The sequence below is a fragment of the Cyanistes caeruleus genome, chromosome 2, assembly GCF_971803275.1.
Source record: "Cyanistes caeruleus chromosome 2, bCyaCae1.hap1.1, whole genome shotgun sequence".
NCBI classification, from domain to species: Eukaryota; Metazoa; Chordata; class Aves; order Passeriformes; family Paridae; genus Cyanistes; species Cyanistes caeruleus.
In genome coordinates, this window is record NC_141702.1 from 81,042,892 (window position 1) to 81,063,431 (window position 20,540).

The 20,540-nt window shown below is 44.9% G+C and overlaps 1 protein-coding gene and 1 long non-coding RNA gene across 2 annotated transcripts in view; one reads left to right on the forward strand and one right to left on the reverse strand.

Moving 5' to 3' along the window:
• Positions 1-5,997, reverse strand: part of KIF26B (kinesin family member 26B) — a 277,653-nt gene extending 271,656 nt beyond the window's left edge. Inside the window, exons 1-2 of the mRNA XM_086878160.1 lie at positions 5,265-5,997; positions 4,647-5,048 (exon numbers count right to left, since the gene is read on the reverse strand). Coding sequence (XP_086734286.1) covers positions 4,647-5,048; positions 5,265-5,327 — 465 coding nt within the window. The 5' untranslated portion in view covers positions 5,328-5,997. The remainder of the gene's footprint in view (positions 1-4,646; positions 5,049-5,264) is intronic.
• Positions 4,900-6,322, forward strand: LOC147654957 (uncharacterized). Its single transcript, XR_015283552.1, has 2 exons — positions 4,900-4,988; positions 5,576-6,322. It is a non-coding gene; the product is annotated as an uncharacterized LOC147654957 (long non-coding RNA).
• Positions 6,323-20,540: the final 14,218 nt, after the last annotated feature.

Consider the following 20,540-nt stretch of genomic DNA (forward strand, 5'->3'; position numbering starts at 1 on the left):
ATGAGTTATGCTAAATGTTTGGTATTGTGACCTGTGATGCAACACAAAAGAATGGTTGTTGTTGCCTAAACTTTAATGGAGTTAATCCTCCCAAATGCTGACAAATTACTGCCTCAGGCCATTTAAAATCACATTTCTAATGCAATAATCCTATCTGCATTACAATGAGTTGGGATGAAATGATTAGGTGCCTGAGATTTTTTTGCACAGTGAATTAAGTCACTATACAGACTGGCCGTGCTTGTTCACAAATTAAAGGTCTGGACAGAAATGGAATTCCATTATTCTGGCACTTACTAAGCTTTGAGGAAGGGTTTGTTACTGTCCTGTCTCTACCGGGAATGTTTCTAAAGTAGCTACCAGCTAACAGAGACCTATTCTTCATTATAGCAGCTTCAGGCCTTTCTTCATTATTAATAATTAAGAGACAAGTCTTTGACCACTAAAAACCCCTGAACAAGAAGACTAATTCAATAATATGTAAGAAAAAAAATTGATAGTGCCAGTAAATTGGAAAAAAAACCCCAAAACTATACCTTGAATGTAAGTCCTTTCCTTCTCTCTTGCGCTCAGAGGGAAAGACTGTGCTCAGAATTTACCCAGTTCTTATACACAGAAGCACAGAATTTTAGGTAAAGTCCACAGTATAAACCACCTAACAATATCAGTACTATACATCTCTAACATTTATAGTAGCATCCTTACTTCCTGAGCCAATCACAGTATGCCCAAGCAGTAATTCATGTCTACACTCTCAAATTACTCAGGATTTTTGGAATCCCATACTAACAAATTTATACCCATGAGAGCATTTTCATTAGCGTTCCATTGCTTATTTACACACAATACAATTCGTTACACATCAATATAGCAACTCAACTGTTAGATGCCTGTGAGGTTAGTGTTCATTGAAGACAGGTGATATCACAGGTTTGAATTCAAAGCAAACTGATTCCACACAAGTTTTGATAAATAGGGAGTATGATGTCATAAATTTCTGTGCTAGAACTTTGTCTGATGCCCTTCTAAAAAGATACGCTAAGAAAAAGCTCAGCATAAAAAAAAAAATCTTTATTGGTAATTTTAGACAATCTTTATCATCATGCAACATAAACCCCACAAACAACAGGCACAAAAAGCTCCAAGATGCCCTCAGTCACAAACTGCAGTGTGCAACTGTATCAACCACCTGTGCTAGCCAATTCCCACAGGCTTGCTTCGCTTGGGGGTTACAATAAGATTTAATTCACATAAAATATAACCCCTTCTATGCATGTAATTGCTGAACATCATTAAGTCACATCTGTACCACAAGAGGAGGAAAAAGAAACAATAAGCTTTTAGCACTATTCTTTTTGCTATTTGGCAGGGAACCTGGCATTTTAAATGCCTCAAATAAATTAATGTAACTTTAATTACATGTTCTTCACCTTTGTGCCTCACAAAAAAAAAAACAACCTGAAGTTTCCATCCTGTTGATGTATTAGGAGACAATGTTTCTATTTAAAATGGAAAGCTAAACACCTCAACACTAACAATGACCTAGTCAGAAGCAGTTTGCTCTATCTTAATTGTGGCTTTTTTCTCAATCAGGTGAAAAGCTTCAGTGCACAGCTTCATGCAAAAAGCCTGTTCTATTTATGAACAATTAAGTATAATATTATACTTGACAGATATACAAACCTTTACATGATTGCACACTGTCAAAAACATCAATGTAGGTTCACATTTGGATAGGTTACTGCAGATTCCAACACCTGCTACTAGATACACATTAAAACACAGATACTCACAGATTCTGCTTGTTCTGCAACATGCTATCCCAGACCATAAGTGCTTCTAAATACATCATAAATGGGAAACAGGTGCCACAGACTGTACCTATAATACCATAGAAATTTCTAGGCTGTCTTCAACAGCAACAACAGGAAATATATGTCAGACCGGGTTTACTAAAAGATGACAGACATATTTTAAATGCTTCATTTAATAGTTCTAATAAAGGAATATCACCAATTAGCTGTGTCCTATGGGCAGCAGAGTCTTGAATTGTAGGATGCTTTGCAAGTTCTGAGAAAATACCAAGAATCATGATCTGCTCCTTCTTCCACTTAACTCAGTGGCAGGATCCATTCCACACTCCAAAAGCCCCTACTTCCATAGCAGCAGTCAAAAGCAGACCTCACAGGACCCTGAAAAAATGCCAGTTACAGTAACACATTGTGGCTAGTCTTCAGTCTCAATCCAAACCAATGCCAGTTTTCCCCAGACACAAACAGATTTACACATTTTTAATAAACCCTCACATTTTTGAGAAACATTTGACCCGCAGAAGGGAGTCCCAGAGTGTTACTGTAGCACACACACAGGCAGCTCACAGGCTCTGACTGAACTAGCAGAGCCCATGCCAACACCTTGCCTTCCTCAAAGTAGACACTGATAAGGCTACCCGATTACACATGGAAAAACAAACTTCTAAGACCACTACAGTATAACCAATCCAAAGAAGTCAATGGCACCAGCCATGCTGTTTGTGTCCCACATCATCCAGCCCAGACCCTCACCCTACTGGGCAGCACCTGCTGAAGGCAAAAATCACAAGCCCAGAAGGTTCTCAACAGTCACAAGCCAGAAAGGATGAGAGAAAGAGATGCTTCTGAAAACAGTCACAACCAGCACCCACCACAGAAAGGAGTTATGTGCCAAAGGCTGGAATACCTCAGCAAGATTGAGCCTGCAAGTACTATTAAGCATGGCAAATAGGGCAGAGGGTCACCCATGCCCACGAAGACCACCTTACTTGTGCCTCCTCCCTTGCTCCCAGATGCACAGATTGGACAGCACTTTCATCAGTGGCACTCCCAAAGAACTGGGAAGTTTGGAAAGGAGGTGTAAGAAAAAAAGAACATATGTAAGGAGGCTTAAAGGCTACTAATACAAATAAAGATTGGCCTGTACAACACCATCAGCTAAACTAAGTGAACAGCAGAAACACACAGGTAACCTCTCAGAAAGGCTAGGATGGACAATGTCAATCACTATTGCAGTAAGGGAACCCTGTGCAAACATTTACATGACTAAAATCAGTCTATTTCTATTTAACCCTTTGCCTTGATGTTAGTTTTATCCTCCTCTCCACCCCTAATCTCAGTTATTCTGATGGGTCCCATATCTGCATCAGTAATTTCCCATCTATACTCACAGGTGGTAATCACGGTCAAATCACACAGCCTGAAATTTGACAAGATTTTGATACAGGGCCACTTTACAGTGAATCACCCATGTATTAATGGTTAAATTTACTCTTAATTTGGGTGGATCCACCTTTCCCTGTAATAATTCAGTTAAATCAGCTCTTGAGACAAGGTAACACCTAGCCCTTGAGTCTTTTGTTCATGGGAGCACCAACTCCTTCCCAAAGAGCACATAAATATATCATGGAGAATGCAACACAACAGCAATACCAGGGACCCTTTCTCAGCAGTCAGCTCTTTTCCATGATACCGCTTTATGGTAACCACTAATGAAAGCCCTTTGAAGTGGAAGAGTAAATATTATCATTTGATAGTACCTGGACCCAACAAGGCAAACAAAATTGCATTGTACTACATTCCAGGAGCTGTAGACTCATTCACAATACAACGCTCACAGGGTTGCTATGGAGGAACTCAGTGCTTACTATTTTAGTAGCATGAGGTCAGCCAAGGGCTGCTGGTCACTCACTTAGGGCTGTTAGCCTTCATCTTGTATGCACAACAAACAGGAAAAAAAAATGCCAAACAAAACAAAACCAAGGAAATTCAGAGTATGCCTTTGGAGGTACCAAATACCCCAAGAGAGGCAGAAAGCATATTTCCAACTGTATTCAGGATGGGTCAGCTCTTAAAACATGAGACCAAATGTCAGAAACACATCCCCTTCCAGCACAGGATTATTCCAACATTCAGAGTCCAGCAGCAAGTATTTCCAAGTTTATTCAGAATAGAAAAAAAAAACCTGGCACTTCTCTGTAAGAGAAGCATCACCAAGTTATCCTTCTACTAAAGACACCTGGGAGAACTGGGTTCAATGTCATGGTCTGTCACGGCCTCACTGGGTGACCTTTGGGCTCACACAGCATTTCAATGCCTCTTGTGAACCCAGAGCTACAGGAGGGTTCCTCACCCAGTGGAGATAGAAACCACTGGCATCAGACCATAGGTACACACCTCACTGCTAAGTTGGCTGCCGAAGTCTGATGATTTGTAAATCCATCCTGTAGGAACCAAAGATAGCAAAAGGGCAAAGGAACAGTGACTCCGATGTCATATTCCCACCCTTATTTACTCCCCCCTCCTCCTACTAGGAAAAAAAAAAAAAAAAACCAACACAAAAACCAGCGCTCAGGAAATGGCATAGAACCGCTGTGAATACATGGAAAGAAGGAGAAAAGAAGCGCGCTGGAAGGACTGTCATAGATGGCCCTGAAGCCAGGCAGCCCTCCGGAGACAGAGGCACGCTGCTCCACATGAAGAAGGAGGAGGAGATAGAAAAAGGGAACAAGACCAAGAAGAGGGAGAACAAACCCCAAAGCGCTCGGCGATGGCACCGGCTGCTGGGGGCCGCTCCGGGCACAGGGACCGCCCCTCCCCCGGCCCCGCGCTCACCTTGCTGCTGACGGGCCCGGGGATGAGGAGCTTCAGCGCCTGCCTCTTCAGCTCCGCCAGGCGGGCGTTGCAGTGCTCGCACCAGACGCCGCGGTCCGAGCCCGGCGAGGAGCCGCCGCCGCTGCCGGAGCCCGGCGAGCCGGTGCCGAAGCCCGGCGAGCCGCCCAGGGAGCCGGGGGAGCTGGTGCCGATGCCGGGCGAGGCGGGTCCCGGCGAGCCGGAGAAGGAGCCCGGCGAAGAGGTGCCGGAGCCGGGGGACGGGGTGCCGGAGGAGCCCAGGGCAGAGCCAGCTCCCTCCGGCGCCGGGCGACCGCCCGCCCGGGACTCCTCGTACGCCTTCCGGTACCAGCTCTCGGGGGAGAAGGGGGCGGCGGGCTTGGTGGGGGAGCAGGGGTCGGTCACCTGGAGCGGGAGAAGGAACAGCGGGTCAGGCAGGGAGGCCCGGCAGCAGCGGCAAGTTTCGCTCGGACGCTCCGCGCCCGCGGTGGCCCCCGCGCCTCGCCCCGCGGAAGTTGCGCGGGGCCGGGGACGATCGTCCTCGACCGCCGAGAGGGAGGCGCAGGAGCCCCGGCACCGCGGCGACCAGCGCTCCAAGCCGCCCTGGCACCGACAACTTACCCCGTATTTTCTGCTCCGCGCCGTGACTGCAATCCTCTCCTTATTTCCAGCCACTGAATTCATGGTGGCTTCTCAGGGCGGCGGGAGAATTTCCTACAGGTTTCCCAGTCCGCATCCGAAGGGAATAGCCGGTCCCAGGAAATCCCCGGCTCAGCGGGCAGGCTCGCTCCCTCCGCCGCCTCCGACGGGATCGCTTAGCCCCAAAAAGACCCGTCAATTCTCAGGAAAACCTCTGGGGCTGGGGTTCTCTCTCGGTCGGTTTTTTCTTCATTGTCTCCCCTCTCATTCCCTTACAACCCTTGTTTTCACAGAAACAGCAACATCCAAATCTGGAGCGATCCCCCCGATAGGCAGTACAGCTCTCATCCGCAAGTGAGGTGAAGCATCCAAGGTAGCCTGGGGAAGGCGAAAGAAGGAGCGAGAGCAGCGCTCTCCCAAGCAGAGGCGCTTTCTGCGTCCGCTACAGCAGCAACTTGTTCCTTTCACCGAGGTTTGTAACTGAGTTAGAAGAAATCCTCCAAAAATATCGGGATCCAGGCTCTGGGAGGAGCCTCCGCGCCCCTTGCAGCCAATATCCTCCTGCCCATTTGTGCCTGACAGTTTTGCAAGGGAGGGAAGGGAAGACCCGGGCAGCGGAGCCCCGTGCGCTCCCCGGTCAGCGGCGAAGCTGCAGGGCTGGCGGTGCCGGAGGCTGCCAGCACACTGCCAGAGCCTCACCGCTGCTCTGCGCGGTGCCTCGGCTGCCGGGAGGGTCCATTTTATTTTGCAGTATTTCTTGATTGACGTCTGTGATTTCCCCCCGTTCTTGAAAAGGGCGGGTGGGTGCGAGGAGGGGGGAGAACCTTGTTGCTTCCACCGCAGTTATTGGTTAGTTGCCTCTATTCAGGCTTTAATGAACATGATTTCACAAGTGTTCCCAATCCCCCCTAAATAACTAGGAAAGAAAAGCAAGCCGTATTTATGACAGTCACTGGCATCTCTTTTCCATGTTGTAATTTTACATGTATTAATTTAACTTGCAGTCAGGAGCATAATAAATTGATCTTTTAACAATAAAATTCTACAGACCTGTGTCCCTGTTAATCTTTCCCTTCTAATTACGATTTCCATTTGCTGATCATGTGTATCTGTTATATATCCTTTTTTATTTCAAATCCTGTAGATAGAAAAATCGTCTCTAATAAATCTTCCCCCTCAAAACGAGTTGGTAATTTTCTCAGAAAAGGAGGCAATAAAGAGCTAAATGCCAGATCCCCCGATAGGATCATAACATGGATAGGTTGATGCAACTGAGAGGGCAGAACACACAGGGGACTTGCATCCACCTTTCCAACCTCCTATTGTTACTTCCATACAAATGCATCCTTCCAGCATCCCTAGTGTACCTGGGCCACAATAGCGGTGAGGAAACAAAACCAGCCTGCTGCAGCTCTGGGAAAGGAATCTCCCAGTGCCTGTATGTCTTTACAGATACTCTACCAGTAGTGAAGATGTGTAAAATGCTCTGCTGTGTTTTAACTTCACTATGATGTCAGCCTGAGAGAGGAACAGCCATTCCTGATGTGGTTAGGAAAGCTTTAATCTAAAGCTGACGCAAGTGATGCCATCTAAGAGAGCCGTGTTGCATCGGTTGTGCCTTGTGCATTTACATAGGTGACCCCAAAAAGATGGACAAACGGGCAAACAAAGGAGGTGCACCCCAGCTGCTGTTGCACGTGAATGGGTTTCACATAAATCCGCATGCGGAGATCCATCCCGTGGTTTGTTCCGTAGGCAGACGTGAGGGGGATGACAAGGTAAGGCAGGGAAATGCCGTGCGAGCCCACAGCGGCACAGAGCTGTACAACCTCCCGCGGCCCCGCGCTGCTGACCGGGGGCCGCTCACACTGCGGAGTAGAACTGCTCGTTCCCTGGGCTCAGTTCTGGAGCCGAGCTGAGTGATTTCCTTTGTTTTTCGGCAGACCTTGAATTCCCCAGCTGCCAGCTCTGCCTGCCTAACCACGTCCGCTACCGGGGACCGTGGTCCCGGGCGCAGCACCGTGCTGCCGCCAGCGCCGCGGGCCGGGGCGCGCTGGGCCCTCCCGACCCGCCCGCCGGGCCCGGGACGCCGAGCTCTGCCGGCACCGCGGCCGCTCCCCGCACAGGCCCAGGGCCCGGGGGGGCAGCGCCCGGCGGGGCAGGGGCGCACGGCGGCTCCGCGGTCCCCGGCAGCCGGGCGGGGGGAGCGCGGGGGCCGAGCGCCGTCCCGCGGGAGGCGAGGCGGGCTGAGCGACCGCGCTGCTGCCCGGCCCCGGCGGCGGGACCCGGGTTCGGGACGGTGCCGCCCGCCGAGTTCGGAGCCCCGGGCCGGGCCGGGCGCGCGGCTGAGGCGGGCGGGCGGGGGCGCGGCCCCGCGGCTGAGGCGGGCGGCGCGCGCCCTCTGCCGGCAGCGCGCGGGAGCGAGCGGCGGCCGGAGCGGCCCCGCAGCGGGGCCGGGACGGAAACGGGGCTGCCCCGGGAAAGCCCCGGCCTGCGGCTCCTCCGGGAACCCCGCCGGCCTGCGGCCCCTCCGGGCACGGCGGCAAAGGGCTGCGCCTCTCCACAGGCGGAACTCCTCCCGGGAGTCTTAAAGCCCGGCTGGAGGAGGGCTCTAGCATCATCCCAAACGAGATGGATTCACACTCACGGCTTCAGTAGGGTACCTGCCAGCAGCGCGGGTGAAGAAGGGGTGCTGGAACAGATGGAGTAGCCCAGCAGGACAAAACCGGCTGCCTTCCCCATGGCAGGATCTTGAGGAGGATGGCTTTCTCGGTCCTTAGCTCGTGGCTAAGTTTGATTTGAGGTGAAGTTAGGTCATGTCTGGTGAGAAGGCAGAACACCTCCAGCCCGGAAATTAGGACCTCAGGACATGGTGAAATTGATCTTTTAGCCTGAAGAATCTCAGTAGCAAAATTGCATTTCCCAATGTCTCACGTTTGTGGGAAATGTTAAGAAGGTGCATTTGCAGAGCACCTCTCACAGCTTGCAGGTTTGCAACTTTGTTGGTCAATAGCTCTGTTGCTGTTGCATCAGCTCTCCTTCCTGACAGGTGTCAGTATTTACTGGCATTTTGGTTTTCAAGAAAGATTTTATTGAATTTGGAAGAATTTTGGAAGCTGAGGGATATTCCAAATTTTCTAGTATGAGGTATTTTGCTGCTAAAATCTTTCCTGTTCTAGTTATTTCATGCTGGAGCAAGTATGTGACACAACAGTATCACTCCAGCAAGAAGCTCTGCTAAGAACCCTTTCTCTGGGTTAACAATTTTCTCTCTGAGAAGCACTGAGGTGTGGCTTTCTCCCTCTGTTTAGGCTCTCTAATGTGGAAGTTGGTATGGTTTCCTCTTACAAAAACCTTACACTCCATATGTCACTAAGGAAAGATGATTAGCAGAATCACCAACATGCCAATGGCAGGCAGCTCCACAGCTCTCAGGCTTACACATTTCTTCTGTCATTGTAGCAGGTAGTCATGGGAATGTGCTTTAACCTTAGTCCTGGTAAATAATTTATGCTAGCAGTTCAGAAGTTAGACTGATTGTTGTTCTTAATTTGAGACAGAGCTGAAAAAATTAGGTTGTTCTGACATTTATGAGTAAGTGCACAAGAGCCAAAGCCCTTGAATGCAGGTTTAAGTGTCAGAGGTTCAAGCTAAAGCTGGTCTCAAAGCATTGTGGCTGGATTCTGATCTCAATCTAGTTATGACACATCTGTGGACTGTTATGACCTGTCTTTCAGCAAGTATAAAACCTTCCAGTTTCTCCATCATACTACAGTGTATTTGTCGTGGTGTACTATTTCTCTGCTGCCTTCAGTGGATTTCTTCTGAGTATTTCTCAGTGTGAGTGCAATTAAATCTGACCTAGAAGTTCAGCTTCATCACTCAAATCTGAGATGCTGGCACAAGCCCAGTTCTATCCACAAACAGCAGTTTATAAGAGCTGGAAATGTTGGCTGCATCAAAGAAGTGTTTTGAGGTATTCATGGTATTCACATTTTTAATAAATTTCAGGATGAAAAAGGTGACAGCGACTGTACCTTGAAGAATCATCACTGCCTGCACAGAAGCTTTGTTTCCAGGTTTGGTGCTAATAAGTCTCAGTATCAGGTCTTACTTACAATTTTAAAAAGCTTCCTAGGGGAGATTTGAAATGCATGACAGCTCCGATACTTGCTTAAAGCTGCATATTAATGAGCTGGAGTCCATTGGGGGACAGTGAGGAAATTAAAGGCATTTGTAGTAATACTGACAAAGAATTGTAAAGATAGAAACAGCTAATTATTAAGAACTACAAATAAAATCACCAGAACTTTCTCAGTTTGAGATATTTCATCTCTAAAACCATTCCAGTTTTTGCTCTCTTCCCCTTACCAAAGTATAGGACCTTCTCAGTAAAAAGGTCTGGTACATCAAACACATTAAGTCCCTTTATCCTTTTGTATAGCCCCCACATGAACAGAAGCACACATAACCATAGTCTGAGTATTCTGCCAGGTTTATGAATACATTCGGTGCAGGAGAAAATCGGCTGTATGGACCAAACTTGTTCTTCTGGTGCTGTAGGTAATGTTCCTTCCATAGTATCTGGGATACACTACGTGTCTGTAGGGTGTTTTCCTACTTGCTCTTGACAATTGTTGAGCATGATGTCATGGAGAATGAAGGCTGGGCATTTTCTCTCTATGAGCTGCCTGCTGGGATTTTTGCTATACCACAATTTCTAAATCAGTCCCAAGACTTACCTTGTGTGACACTGGAAGACATGTACTTCCCAGCCACTTCTACAGTCCCTATTCCCAGGTGGTGTAGTGTAGACAGGGATCCCTCCAGGTTGTCCTTATTACAACTTCTGCTTCCTGCTGTTACCAGCAGACCTGACTCAGTCCACTTTGAGTATACCTTTTCCTACAGCAAACAACAGTAGGGTCTCCCTGTCCTCCTGACAGGGCTACGTCTCCCTGTTTGCTTGGTGTAGTCCTTTTGCCTCAGGGCCATTGCACAGATATTAGCCTGTACTCTCCTTGCTCCACTGAGAGCCTCTTGAATATCTCCATAAAATAAAAGGAAGACACTTGTGTTCAAATTTGGACAGAGTCTCATTCTGTTGCAAACTAGTTGTCTTTAAAATTCACCTGGGCTTGATACCAGAAGCAATCCATTTTCCACAAAGGACTGTCTATTAGGATTCACCTTGAATGGAATTTTTTTCTATATTTCAAATGTAAAATAGTCCATAGATTTTTTTAGAAACTGCTGTCATAGTTTCTGCCACACAGCTCTGCCTTCTTCCATAAATCTTTATGTTCTCAGCAAAAATCAATGTCTGCTTATTAATAAAATATTGATGTGGTTTTTGTAGAGTGATAAAGGATACAGTGTCATGCACATACAAATACTCATGGAGTAGGGTTGCATGGAGAAGTTTGCAATCATCTGATGCAGTGAGATGCATTGCAATGACAGGCATGCAGCAAATTTTAGTTAAGTTCATAAACTCACATCCTGAAATTTGACAAAATCCTATTTCCTGTTTCTCAGGCACAATAAGCATTTATTGCAACTCCAGAACTGAAGACAAGCCTGAAAACTTTGGAGTACTTATAAATCTCAAAGTACCAAGTCCTAGCACTGCAGATATTACATAGAACAGCAACAGAGCAAAAAATCATTGGAGTAACAACAGCCAGTCACAGCCTCTAGCGAAGAAAGATACAGGATGCTTCTTGTCTAGAAACTTTGCTTGCCTCTGTGGGCCTCCTGAATTTCCAGACACTAGCTCTGGAACACTGCTAGAAATTTTCCCTGGGCACAGAGGCATGGCTGAAGATATAAGAGGGCAGAGGATTTATTTCAAATGTTCTTCAAAGAACCTTCTAGCTACCAAGGAGAAACGTGTCTTCCAAAAGAATTATTCTAAGTAAATATCTTTGGGCAGAAAAGGGAAGAAGGTGAGATTAGTGGTATTAGCTAATAACAGCATTGATAGGAGGAATATAGGCCAGCACGTGCCCAAGTGAGAAAGCAGGCAAAGGAGGGTAGCAAGAGCCAAACCAGCGTGTGTGCATGCTTCACGCTAGGAGCCAAGGACACAGTGCAGATGGTGTGGAAGGCAGTAAGCGGCCACAGTACAGTAAAGCGAAGCAAAGCAGCCCTGAGAAACAAGCAGCAAAGCATTTATATCATCATATTTTCATGCTGCATCATTTCTTGTTGCAGGAGTAATTTATAGCAGTGCAGATCAGCAACAGAGCTGACATCACAGGCACTATCATAGTCTTGAATGTGTAAATACCTTAAATGAAAGATGATAGCAGGCATTTCTTTCCTGCTCCTCAGCTCACATGAGGGGAGCTAATTCAACTCAGTGCTCAAGCAACAGAGAATTACATTCATTATAAGCTGCATCAGAGGTCTGACCAGAGTATGTTCCCGAGATTTTTATAGCAGTAGGCACTCCTGATCTCAGAGCATCTGTTTCATCTGAAACTCTTTTTTGGTTCCTCTTCAAACATTTCATACACTCCTTTTATCCCCAGTTTAGGGTTAAAAGTGAACCCTAGAGCATACAGATTTCCAAAAGTTTTATTATTCCATTTTTCTCTTTGCTGTAGATCATTCCACACTGACTATATTCTTTATATAGAAGCAACTGCAGAGGGCTGATGGCTGGCTTATTTGGCTGCTATTTCTCTCTTTGCTACCAGCCTCTAGTTTGCCTCAAAAGACAAAATTTGGTCCCTGTATCCCTCTCTTCATCAACTAACTTGCAGCTGAGGAGGGAGAACCATGGCAGACCTTGCCTATCCTGTAGATGCAGATCAGTGGCCAAAAAAGGTAAAGAGCCACTCTCTTTGCCCTTCCCTGTCTACTGCAATGAGTTTTTCTGCAGTGTATTCTGCTCTCCTGCTCTGACTGCATGAGTAACCTAGAGGGGAAGTCCAGGAGGATTCATGACTGGACCCAGGCAACTTCAGTTTCTGCATCTGCCCGTCAAGGGTGTTCAGACTTGGCAGTGCACCTCTGGGGAGCAGGGGATGAGTAAGGCATGCCTGTTGTTAAGAGGGTTGCCTTGAAGTCAGTGCTCCAGGTGAACACAGTTTGCTGTGTTCAGGAACTTCTTTCAGGTTTAAACAAAAGAGCAGATTTGTCACTGAGTACAAACATCAGTTTGGGGGAGCTGACTCCAACAGCCTGACTGGGCACCCAGGCAGGCTTAGGGTATTGCTGCCCAGATTCAGGGCAGGAATACACACAGTTTTGTGGAAGTCTCTGTCTGTGGCCCCAGGCTGTGCTCCCTGGAAGCAACACAAGCACAGGGCAGCTGTGCTCAGCAGCATGTCCCCACCCTCTGCATTTTGATGTGTGTCTTTTCTGATCCATAATTATTCTGTAAGACACCATGACAGAGAGAAAACAATCCCATACCTAGGCATCTAGCAAGACAAGCACTTCATCTTCAGAGTTGGACTGCCAGAAACTGATGGGCATTCTTCCTACTGCTGGAAAGCTCTGGCAGAGTGAAATGCATTACCCCATGTTACCAAAACTAGGTCTTCTCTTCTTTAGATAGAGCTTATCTGCTGATGAAAGTTTCACCAGCTTAACATAAATGTAAGTTCAAATTCCCTTAATGAAATCAGCATGACCTCCTTGATGATTATTTGTTTGAATTTAAATATCCTTCTACTAGCTACACCCATTTAGCTTGTACCCATGTGAGCAGGTGCAAGTTGAACTATGTTCAGACATAAAGCTGCATCAGTCTCAAAAAGCCAATTTACTCTAACAGCCAGTCATGGTTTAACCCCAGCCAGCATTCCATCCCCCACAGCCACTCACTCATTCCCCTCCAGCAGGATGGGAAAGAGAACTGGAAAGGTAAAAGTGAGAAAATTCATGGGTTGAGATAAGAACAGTTTAACAATTGAAATAAGTTAAAACAATAACACAAAATTGGAATGAAAAGGGAAATAACAAAGCAAAAAACCCTTAGCCTGCCTGCACAGCTCCTCACTGCCTTTTTTCTCAGGCCCATCATGATGTCTCTTTATGCATAGACAAGGCTCAAGAGTGTTTATAATCACCTACATTTTAATTTGGTTATTTAATCTTGTCCGTATTAAAGAAATGTTCACCCATGCAATTAGCATTATTGAGCATTTTAACCACTGCTAGCCTCACCACTGTATTCACTGCATGATGCCTGATCTGCAGTAATGCAACACCATCAATTTACAATAACGCATTTGTTCCAAATGTCATAGCACAGGCTCGGTGAGGGCTTGGAAATGGCTGGTGCTATAGGAGATTCACAATGACATTCTGTGACCAAGGATTTTTGGGAAGCAGTTAGGTATGTGACAGAAAAACATGATGGGCTGCAGTGACAGCTGAGGCTGGTCCTATTTGAAAGTATGAACCAATATTCTGGGATGAACATTGCTAAGTGAGGATACTTGTTGATAATTTTGATGTTTACTGAGAAGCCTTGAGTGCCAGTATGTTCATACAGCTCATTCTCTAATGAGACTACAAAATGAAGCATGCCTTTGGCCCAAAAGAGATGGAAACTGTGCCCTGGAACTGTCAAATCTCTATGTTTGTGAATGCATTCAGGAGCCACTCCATTATTCCTGGGAGAAGCCAGGGCTTCGTTCTTCACTAATGGGAAAAAAGTGCAGCTGGGGAAGCAGCATGAGGACAGGGACTGGTGATCTTGTGTTATCTGTGTTCTTGTTGGCAGTGGGAGGCTGGTGTTTGCTCCCATATTATTTATATTTTAGTCTGTGCGAGGATCATATCTTTTCTTGGTGGAAGAGATATTGCAAGCCTGGGATGTGTATTCTTCTGTGTCTATGTACAAATAAATAAATGAACCAGCACCACTGAGTGGAATATCTCAAGTGGAGTGTTTCTGTAGCATGCTAGGCCTATTTAAAACAGAAAAAGTGTATGATTCTGATTTTTTTCCTAGGAAAAGCTGCACTCTGCCTCAGGGTAGTGATGACAAGGATATAAGATGTAAGGATCACCTGCTAGAAAGGAGTTTGTTTAAGGTTGTATCATTCAAAGAATCTTCATTTTCTTTGGGCTTCAAGCTGACGTATCTATGACAGAAGAACATTTTAGTTGCTAAAAAGTATGAAGAAAGCTCCAGAGGGACGAGAAAGAGTATTGTCAAAGTTTCTGAAGTTGAAATTCTCCTATTAGATACCATTCAGCACTTGGAGAACCTGTGTGGAGATACAGTCTATCCTGTCAGACACCCTCAATTTCACTTGTAGGGGTTGATGTCTCATGAAGGTGGTTCTCAGACTTACCTGGAAAGCAAACATATTTTGCTAAAAAGTGTAGATGGCTGACTTACCTTTTTTTCTCCATGTCAGGCTTGTCCAGTTGCTCATATTCTTCCACATGCTTGACTGGAACAAATTTTCATGGACTTCAAAAGGAAGGTTAGAATCTTTTAAGGAAGTGTTTTAGGAAGGTGCTCAGATGCTAACTAATCAGCAGGGGTCCACATGAGTTGAAGAATCTCTGTTGCATGAGTCTGTGAGAAACTAGGCAGAAAAAATTGCTTTTATCATTCAAGTCCATCTGGAAAAACAATGGCCAGCCAGGGCCATATGGCAGCTTCAGGATTAGTAATTGCCATGCAAATAACAATAAAATGAAGGCTACAATCTTGTATGCTTCTTCAGGGAAAGGTCCTGACAGCGTTCAGGAGTCTGGCAAAGGTTGAGCAGGTGGGTGGGTGTGGGTTTTTGGGTGACTTGGTGTTTACCATTTTCTGTGTTTAAAGAAAAACATGCTCATCTCCTCCTAAGCTGAACTGTTTACTATAAAGGCTGCCTACCTGCCTCAACACTTGCTGCTCTTTTTGTTTATAGCATAGTAGTGAAATAAAGCTGGGGTTAATTAGGCATTAGAGTTGTATTCAGACTTACTAAGGAGATATTAAAGCTTTAAGAAGTGAAGCAAGAAATCATTAGAGACACTTATTTTACACATCTCAAAAGTGTTAACAGTAATGGTCCTCAGTCTTGAATAATGGTAAACTCACATTCCCTTGAGCAAACAAGCCAAGGCGGTGTTTTTTTACTGGATTACATATATGAAGTTAGTTTGCTAACTAAACCAAACATCCTGCATATTCATGACTGCTTTTCAAGATTTAGCCACATGAGATACTGATAACAGCAATCCTTAAAACGCAAAAACCTTACAGCTCTTGTCTTGATAAATGAGGATCATTTCCATACATCACAACCACAAGAACTTTTTTTTTCATGGAGCACAAGACTAGCCAAAAAATTCTCCTGCATGCCTTCTTCAAGCAGGTAAGAACTTCTTTAAATTTAAACAGGTTCTTCATTCTCTTATTCACAATACCTGCCAGGTGGCTAGTGCCAGGATGGGGTCTCTTAATGAGACTTGTTTGCTGGTGCACTTTGACATCACATCTGTTGTAAGAAGGTCCCAGGCTACCTCTCTGGCTTCTCAGGCTTGATTTCTTTTCACCTTCTTGAAGATGTCAGTAAGAGGATTAAACATGAAGAATTTGTCCTGACAAACTCAGCTTACAAGGAAACAGCTTCCTTTGACCCACAGACCAGACTGGCCATGCTGGAAAGTGGATCATGGAACTCAAATTGATAAAGAATTGAAAGCCTGTTCTGCAAAAATGGAAACCGTTTATAACCTGTGAATGTAGCAGTGTGTGGCCGATCTACAGAGTTCTGAAAGTAGCAGGCATCCAAAGTATGCAGTTGATGCCACCAGAATCCTTGTGGAATGAGGCATTCTCTCCAGGGGGAGGAAGATGGCAGTCAAAGTATGCTCTTACATGTGAACTTTTGACCCATCAAAGTACTGCTGAAGAAGGCACAGCTCACTACCCAGACTTCCAATGTAGGAAATAATGTTTTTTTGGATGCACCAGTGTGAGAACAGGTAGAAGATGAGAAGGTAGTTTGGCACTCTTGGTTCCTGTCCTGGGGTGACTTTATGATACTGGTATCCCCAATCGTCTGGTTTATGTTATATATTAAGTTCTGCAGCTTTAAGACTGGCTTTGAGAGCAAGAGAGGGGGAAGAAGAAGCGCGCAGTGTGTTGAGGAAAAACATCACTCCCACACACCCCGCTCCTGGACTGTGGTGTCTGCAGCACGGACAGACAGCGGGACAGAGCTTCTCTCCAGTTTTTAGTTAGTTTTAGCTAGCTGAGGCAGAGGAGTTCCCTGGACCTTTGGTTTTTTTTCCCCCCTTTTTCTTAGATCTGTGCAAGCCTGCTCTGCACTGAACACCCAGCCAAACCCCGGGAGCTCACGCCTGTGGCCCACCGGGGCCTGGGCCTCGGCACTTTTCCAGCGCCAGAAGGACTGGTAAGAACCTGAGCGAGCCGAGCTACACCACATGAAAAAAGACTTTTCTTCCTAGACTTGCCATCCCATCGAACAGCAAGAGGTTTTATTATTTAATATTATTCAATTTCTGTTAAATAAACAGCTTTTTTCCACTTCTCTCCAAGGAATTTTTTTCCTTTCCCGGACCAGTTGGGGGGGGGGAGGGGTCATTTCCCGGGGGAAACCCCCATTTGGAGTTTTTCTCCCAAATTTGCCCTAAACTAGGACAGTTCCCTAGGGGCATGTGTATGGCACATTCCAAGAATCAAGACAGGCAAAGAGAACTCCAAGGAAATACCACAAGTTGCAGATTTTAGAGCAATGAGAGATCAACACAATACCATGAAATTGGGTACATTAACTGATGCCTTAAGTTCTAGCTTTCATATAATCCAGATTCTGGACTGTTACGTGGGGTCATTGGTTGGAGAAGGGATGACACAAACTCTCAGGGATCCATCTGACAACAGCCACAGTTTTATTATGGAAGCCTCCTTATATAGTGGGTTTGAAACTCCCCGGTCTAAACAGCTGATTTTAATAATTTATTTATTAAATTAATCATTATTTATTAAAAGAGCTTGTTTTAATACTGCTCCTTGACCAGTGAGATGTCTGCAGTTTAGGATGGAATGTGATTGGGTTTGAATACATCCTCTCATTGTTCTCAGGGACCTGTTTATCAAACCAGGCTAGCCAAACTGGGTTTCTTATTTATGCCCAAATTAATTGCCACAGACCAGCTGTGCTGTGACATATTGCTCTGAACTTCACATAAAGTGTTAGCAAGTTCTCTTCACAGTTTAGTTAGACAAAACAATCTTTTTCCATCCCAAGAACCAAGGATACCATTGCAGCTTCAGGCCCAAAAGTATAAACAGCAGTGAATTGAGGAGAGCAAACTGGGAGATGGCTTTTTTATTTTTGAAGCTATTGAGAGAAGTAAGGAAGACAGATTATTTATTTCTTGTTTAAGTGAAAACTGAGAGTGAATTTGTCCAAAAGCTTCTAAAACCAAGGCCTTCATAAATGCAGATATGTGACAACTGTATGAAAGATATTACAAAGCCTTTGCATCAAATAGTTTCCTATAGATGCCAGTAAGAATACTTTTGTTGAAAAATAAAACCTGTTTGTATTACAAGCATCTCTGGGGAAGGAAGTACATGTATTTTTGCCTCTGAAGGTTCTACAGTTATCATTTCTTCTTCTCTTTTTTGAATTTTATTGATAATGCATTCCTTTTACTGAGGTTTCCATGGTTATTGAGCTCCTGAAGATTTCATATTAGCCCAGGCAACCACTCTTTCACTGTGAGTCTCTGAATGCAGGTGTTGCTTCTTCTTTTATTGTAGGAACTTAATCTGGAAAGCCCTCATCATCAAATTGGACTTCACTTCTTGATTTGTGTATTTTTTTTTCTCTAAACTCAAACGTTTTTCATGCGCTCACTTTTCTGTAAGCATGTAATAGCACATGACATGATTGACTTTATCTGTCTTGGGGTGAACATTGTAAAAGGTGTAAGGGTTCAACACATCTATTTGTAGGTCACTTTTTCTAACTTTATGCCTCAAATGTCTGCAGTTTACAGTTCAGCATTTCCCCTTGTGACTGGATCACTGTAAAGCCTTTGGTTCCCCCATGAGAACAGGGTGTGAGCAATGAAGTTCTACTTCTGTGATATCCTGAGAAAACAGAATACACTTTCTCTTCATTTTTTAGCTGCATACTTCCGGCTGACATTGCCTCCTCTGGAAGCAGCAGTTTCTGGCTATCACAGGCCAGTTGGCTTCACTTACATAAGGAATGTGTTCTTCCACAGCTAGGGACTAATATCTGTGGGCATAAAAAGTCCTCAGAACATTTAAATGGTTCTTCCTCCTCAGCACCAAGTGCCTATGTTCTGAAATAAGGATGCTACACAGACAGTTTACGGAGCTTGGGGGATTCCCTTAGCAAAATTCTGCCATTGCATCCAAAAGAGTTATCATTATTCCCTTTTGTCACTGGAACTCTTCCTCTCACTAGGTATTGCTACATCATCTCTTGCCAGAGAGAACATAGCCTTGGGAAAGTCCTTACAAAAAGATTTATCTCTTAGGTTGGGTTGGTTTTTTTTAAGCTCTGCAGTGTCTGCTACTGACTCCAGTGTTCATTTAGCTGTTTCAAAGAGTAAGTTCTGGTGGCAGATCCCCTACTCAAATTAATACACTGGTTATACTGGAGAGGTGGTACATTTTTGAGGAGGAAACCAGAGATATCACCAACAAATGCATGTCATGTTGTACTGCTTTGCCAAAATATATTGCATCCCTTTGTGGTTCAAAAAATGGAAAAATAAATTTCAGTCCTTTACATGAGAAAATCCAAATGACACAATTCAGCATGCCACTTTTCTTTATTTTCTTTATTTTTTTCTTTATTTTACTCAGTTCTACCCCATTGGAGCCACAAGAGTTTTGGGAGAACATCTTCCTGAAATCCCAGTGCACACTGCCAATAGGAAATAAGGAAAAAGGATGAACCTCCTTCTTCACATTGGTGTAGTAAAGCCAATGCTTACATTCTTTCAGTAGTTTCTTTTACCTCTGTTTCCAGTGCATTTTTACAGATGGTTCCAGGATATGTACTCTGGTGGGACATCAAAAGAAACCTGTACTGGCAAAAGAGCAGCAGAGAAAACTCATGACTATTTAATATAAATATTAAAAATCTGCAATTAAATAGCTATAAAAATAATAACCGGGTTTACTCTGTGTGTCCCTGGTTTCTGTGATAGATGTTCTTAGACTAAACTGTTGGGGGTTTTCCCCATTTGAGCCTTGGAGTGCTACTGCAATAAAAAGATGAATGAGAGCAGCATTGCATTGTGCCTCCAGATTAGACAAGCAATGAAAACAAACTGCATCCAAACAGCTAAATCCAGGGGTTATGCCAGGCTCTGTACATCAAATAATAGCTATCCTGAGCAAATACACGTCTTCTTTCCTGAACATCAGCAAACTGTGGCTGTGGTAGAGCTCTTGCATCTTTGCCTGCCTTCCTTCCTTCCTTCCTTCCTTCCTTCCTTCCTTCCTTCCTTCCTTCCTTCCTTCCTTCCTTCCTTCCTTCCTTCCTTCCTTCCTTCCTTCCTTCCTTCCTTCCTTCCTTCCTTCCTTCCTTCCTTCCTTCCTGCCTCCCTCCCTCCCTCCCTCCCTCCCTCCCTCCCTCCCTCCCTCCCTCCCGCCACTTCCTTCCTTTTCTCTGTCTTCTCCTTTCCTTCCTTGTTGCCTTCTTTCTTGCCTTCTCTCTGTCTTAAACAGATTGAGTCAAGGGCCCTGTACTTAGAGTATCTTCTTCCTACTCCTAGTTATACAATCTCCTCAGAAACTCCCCCCCTCATGATCTCAGTGATAGTAGACCATCACATTTAGCATAACAATCTATCTCTGCAACTTTGACAAAGCACAAAGAACTAGAGACAGGTTCTCCTGTTTAATTTTTCCATTAAATTTGAGCTGAATTTCAGTGTACCTCTGTCTTTGCACGAGCTCTGAAGAATGGAATTGCTTCTCAAGGCAACTGCTTAAGACCACATGAAAACTGGCTATGGTGTGGGGTTTTTTTGTTTCATCTCTGCAATATTGAGTGCAACTTTGCCATGCAGATAGGTGTTCCAACAAAGTTGGAACAAAATCCTTAATGTCGCACTACTGAGTTTTTCCTGGCTATATTACTATGGATTAAAATTTCAGTCTTTGCTACCTGTTTCCAAATGGACCATAACATAGCCTTCATTGTAAAATATATTGTAATGCATAAAACTTGAATAACTCACAGATGTGGAAAACATCAGAGAGCTTCAAATTCT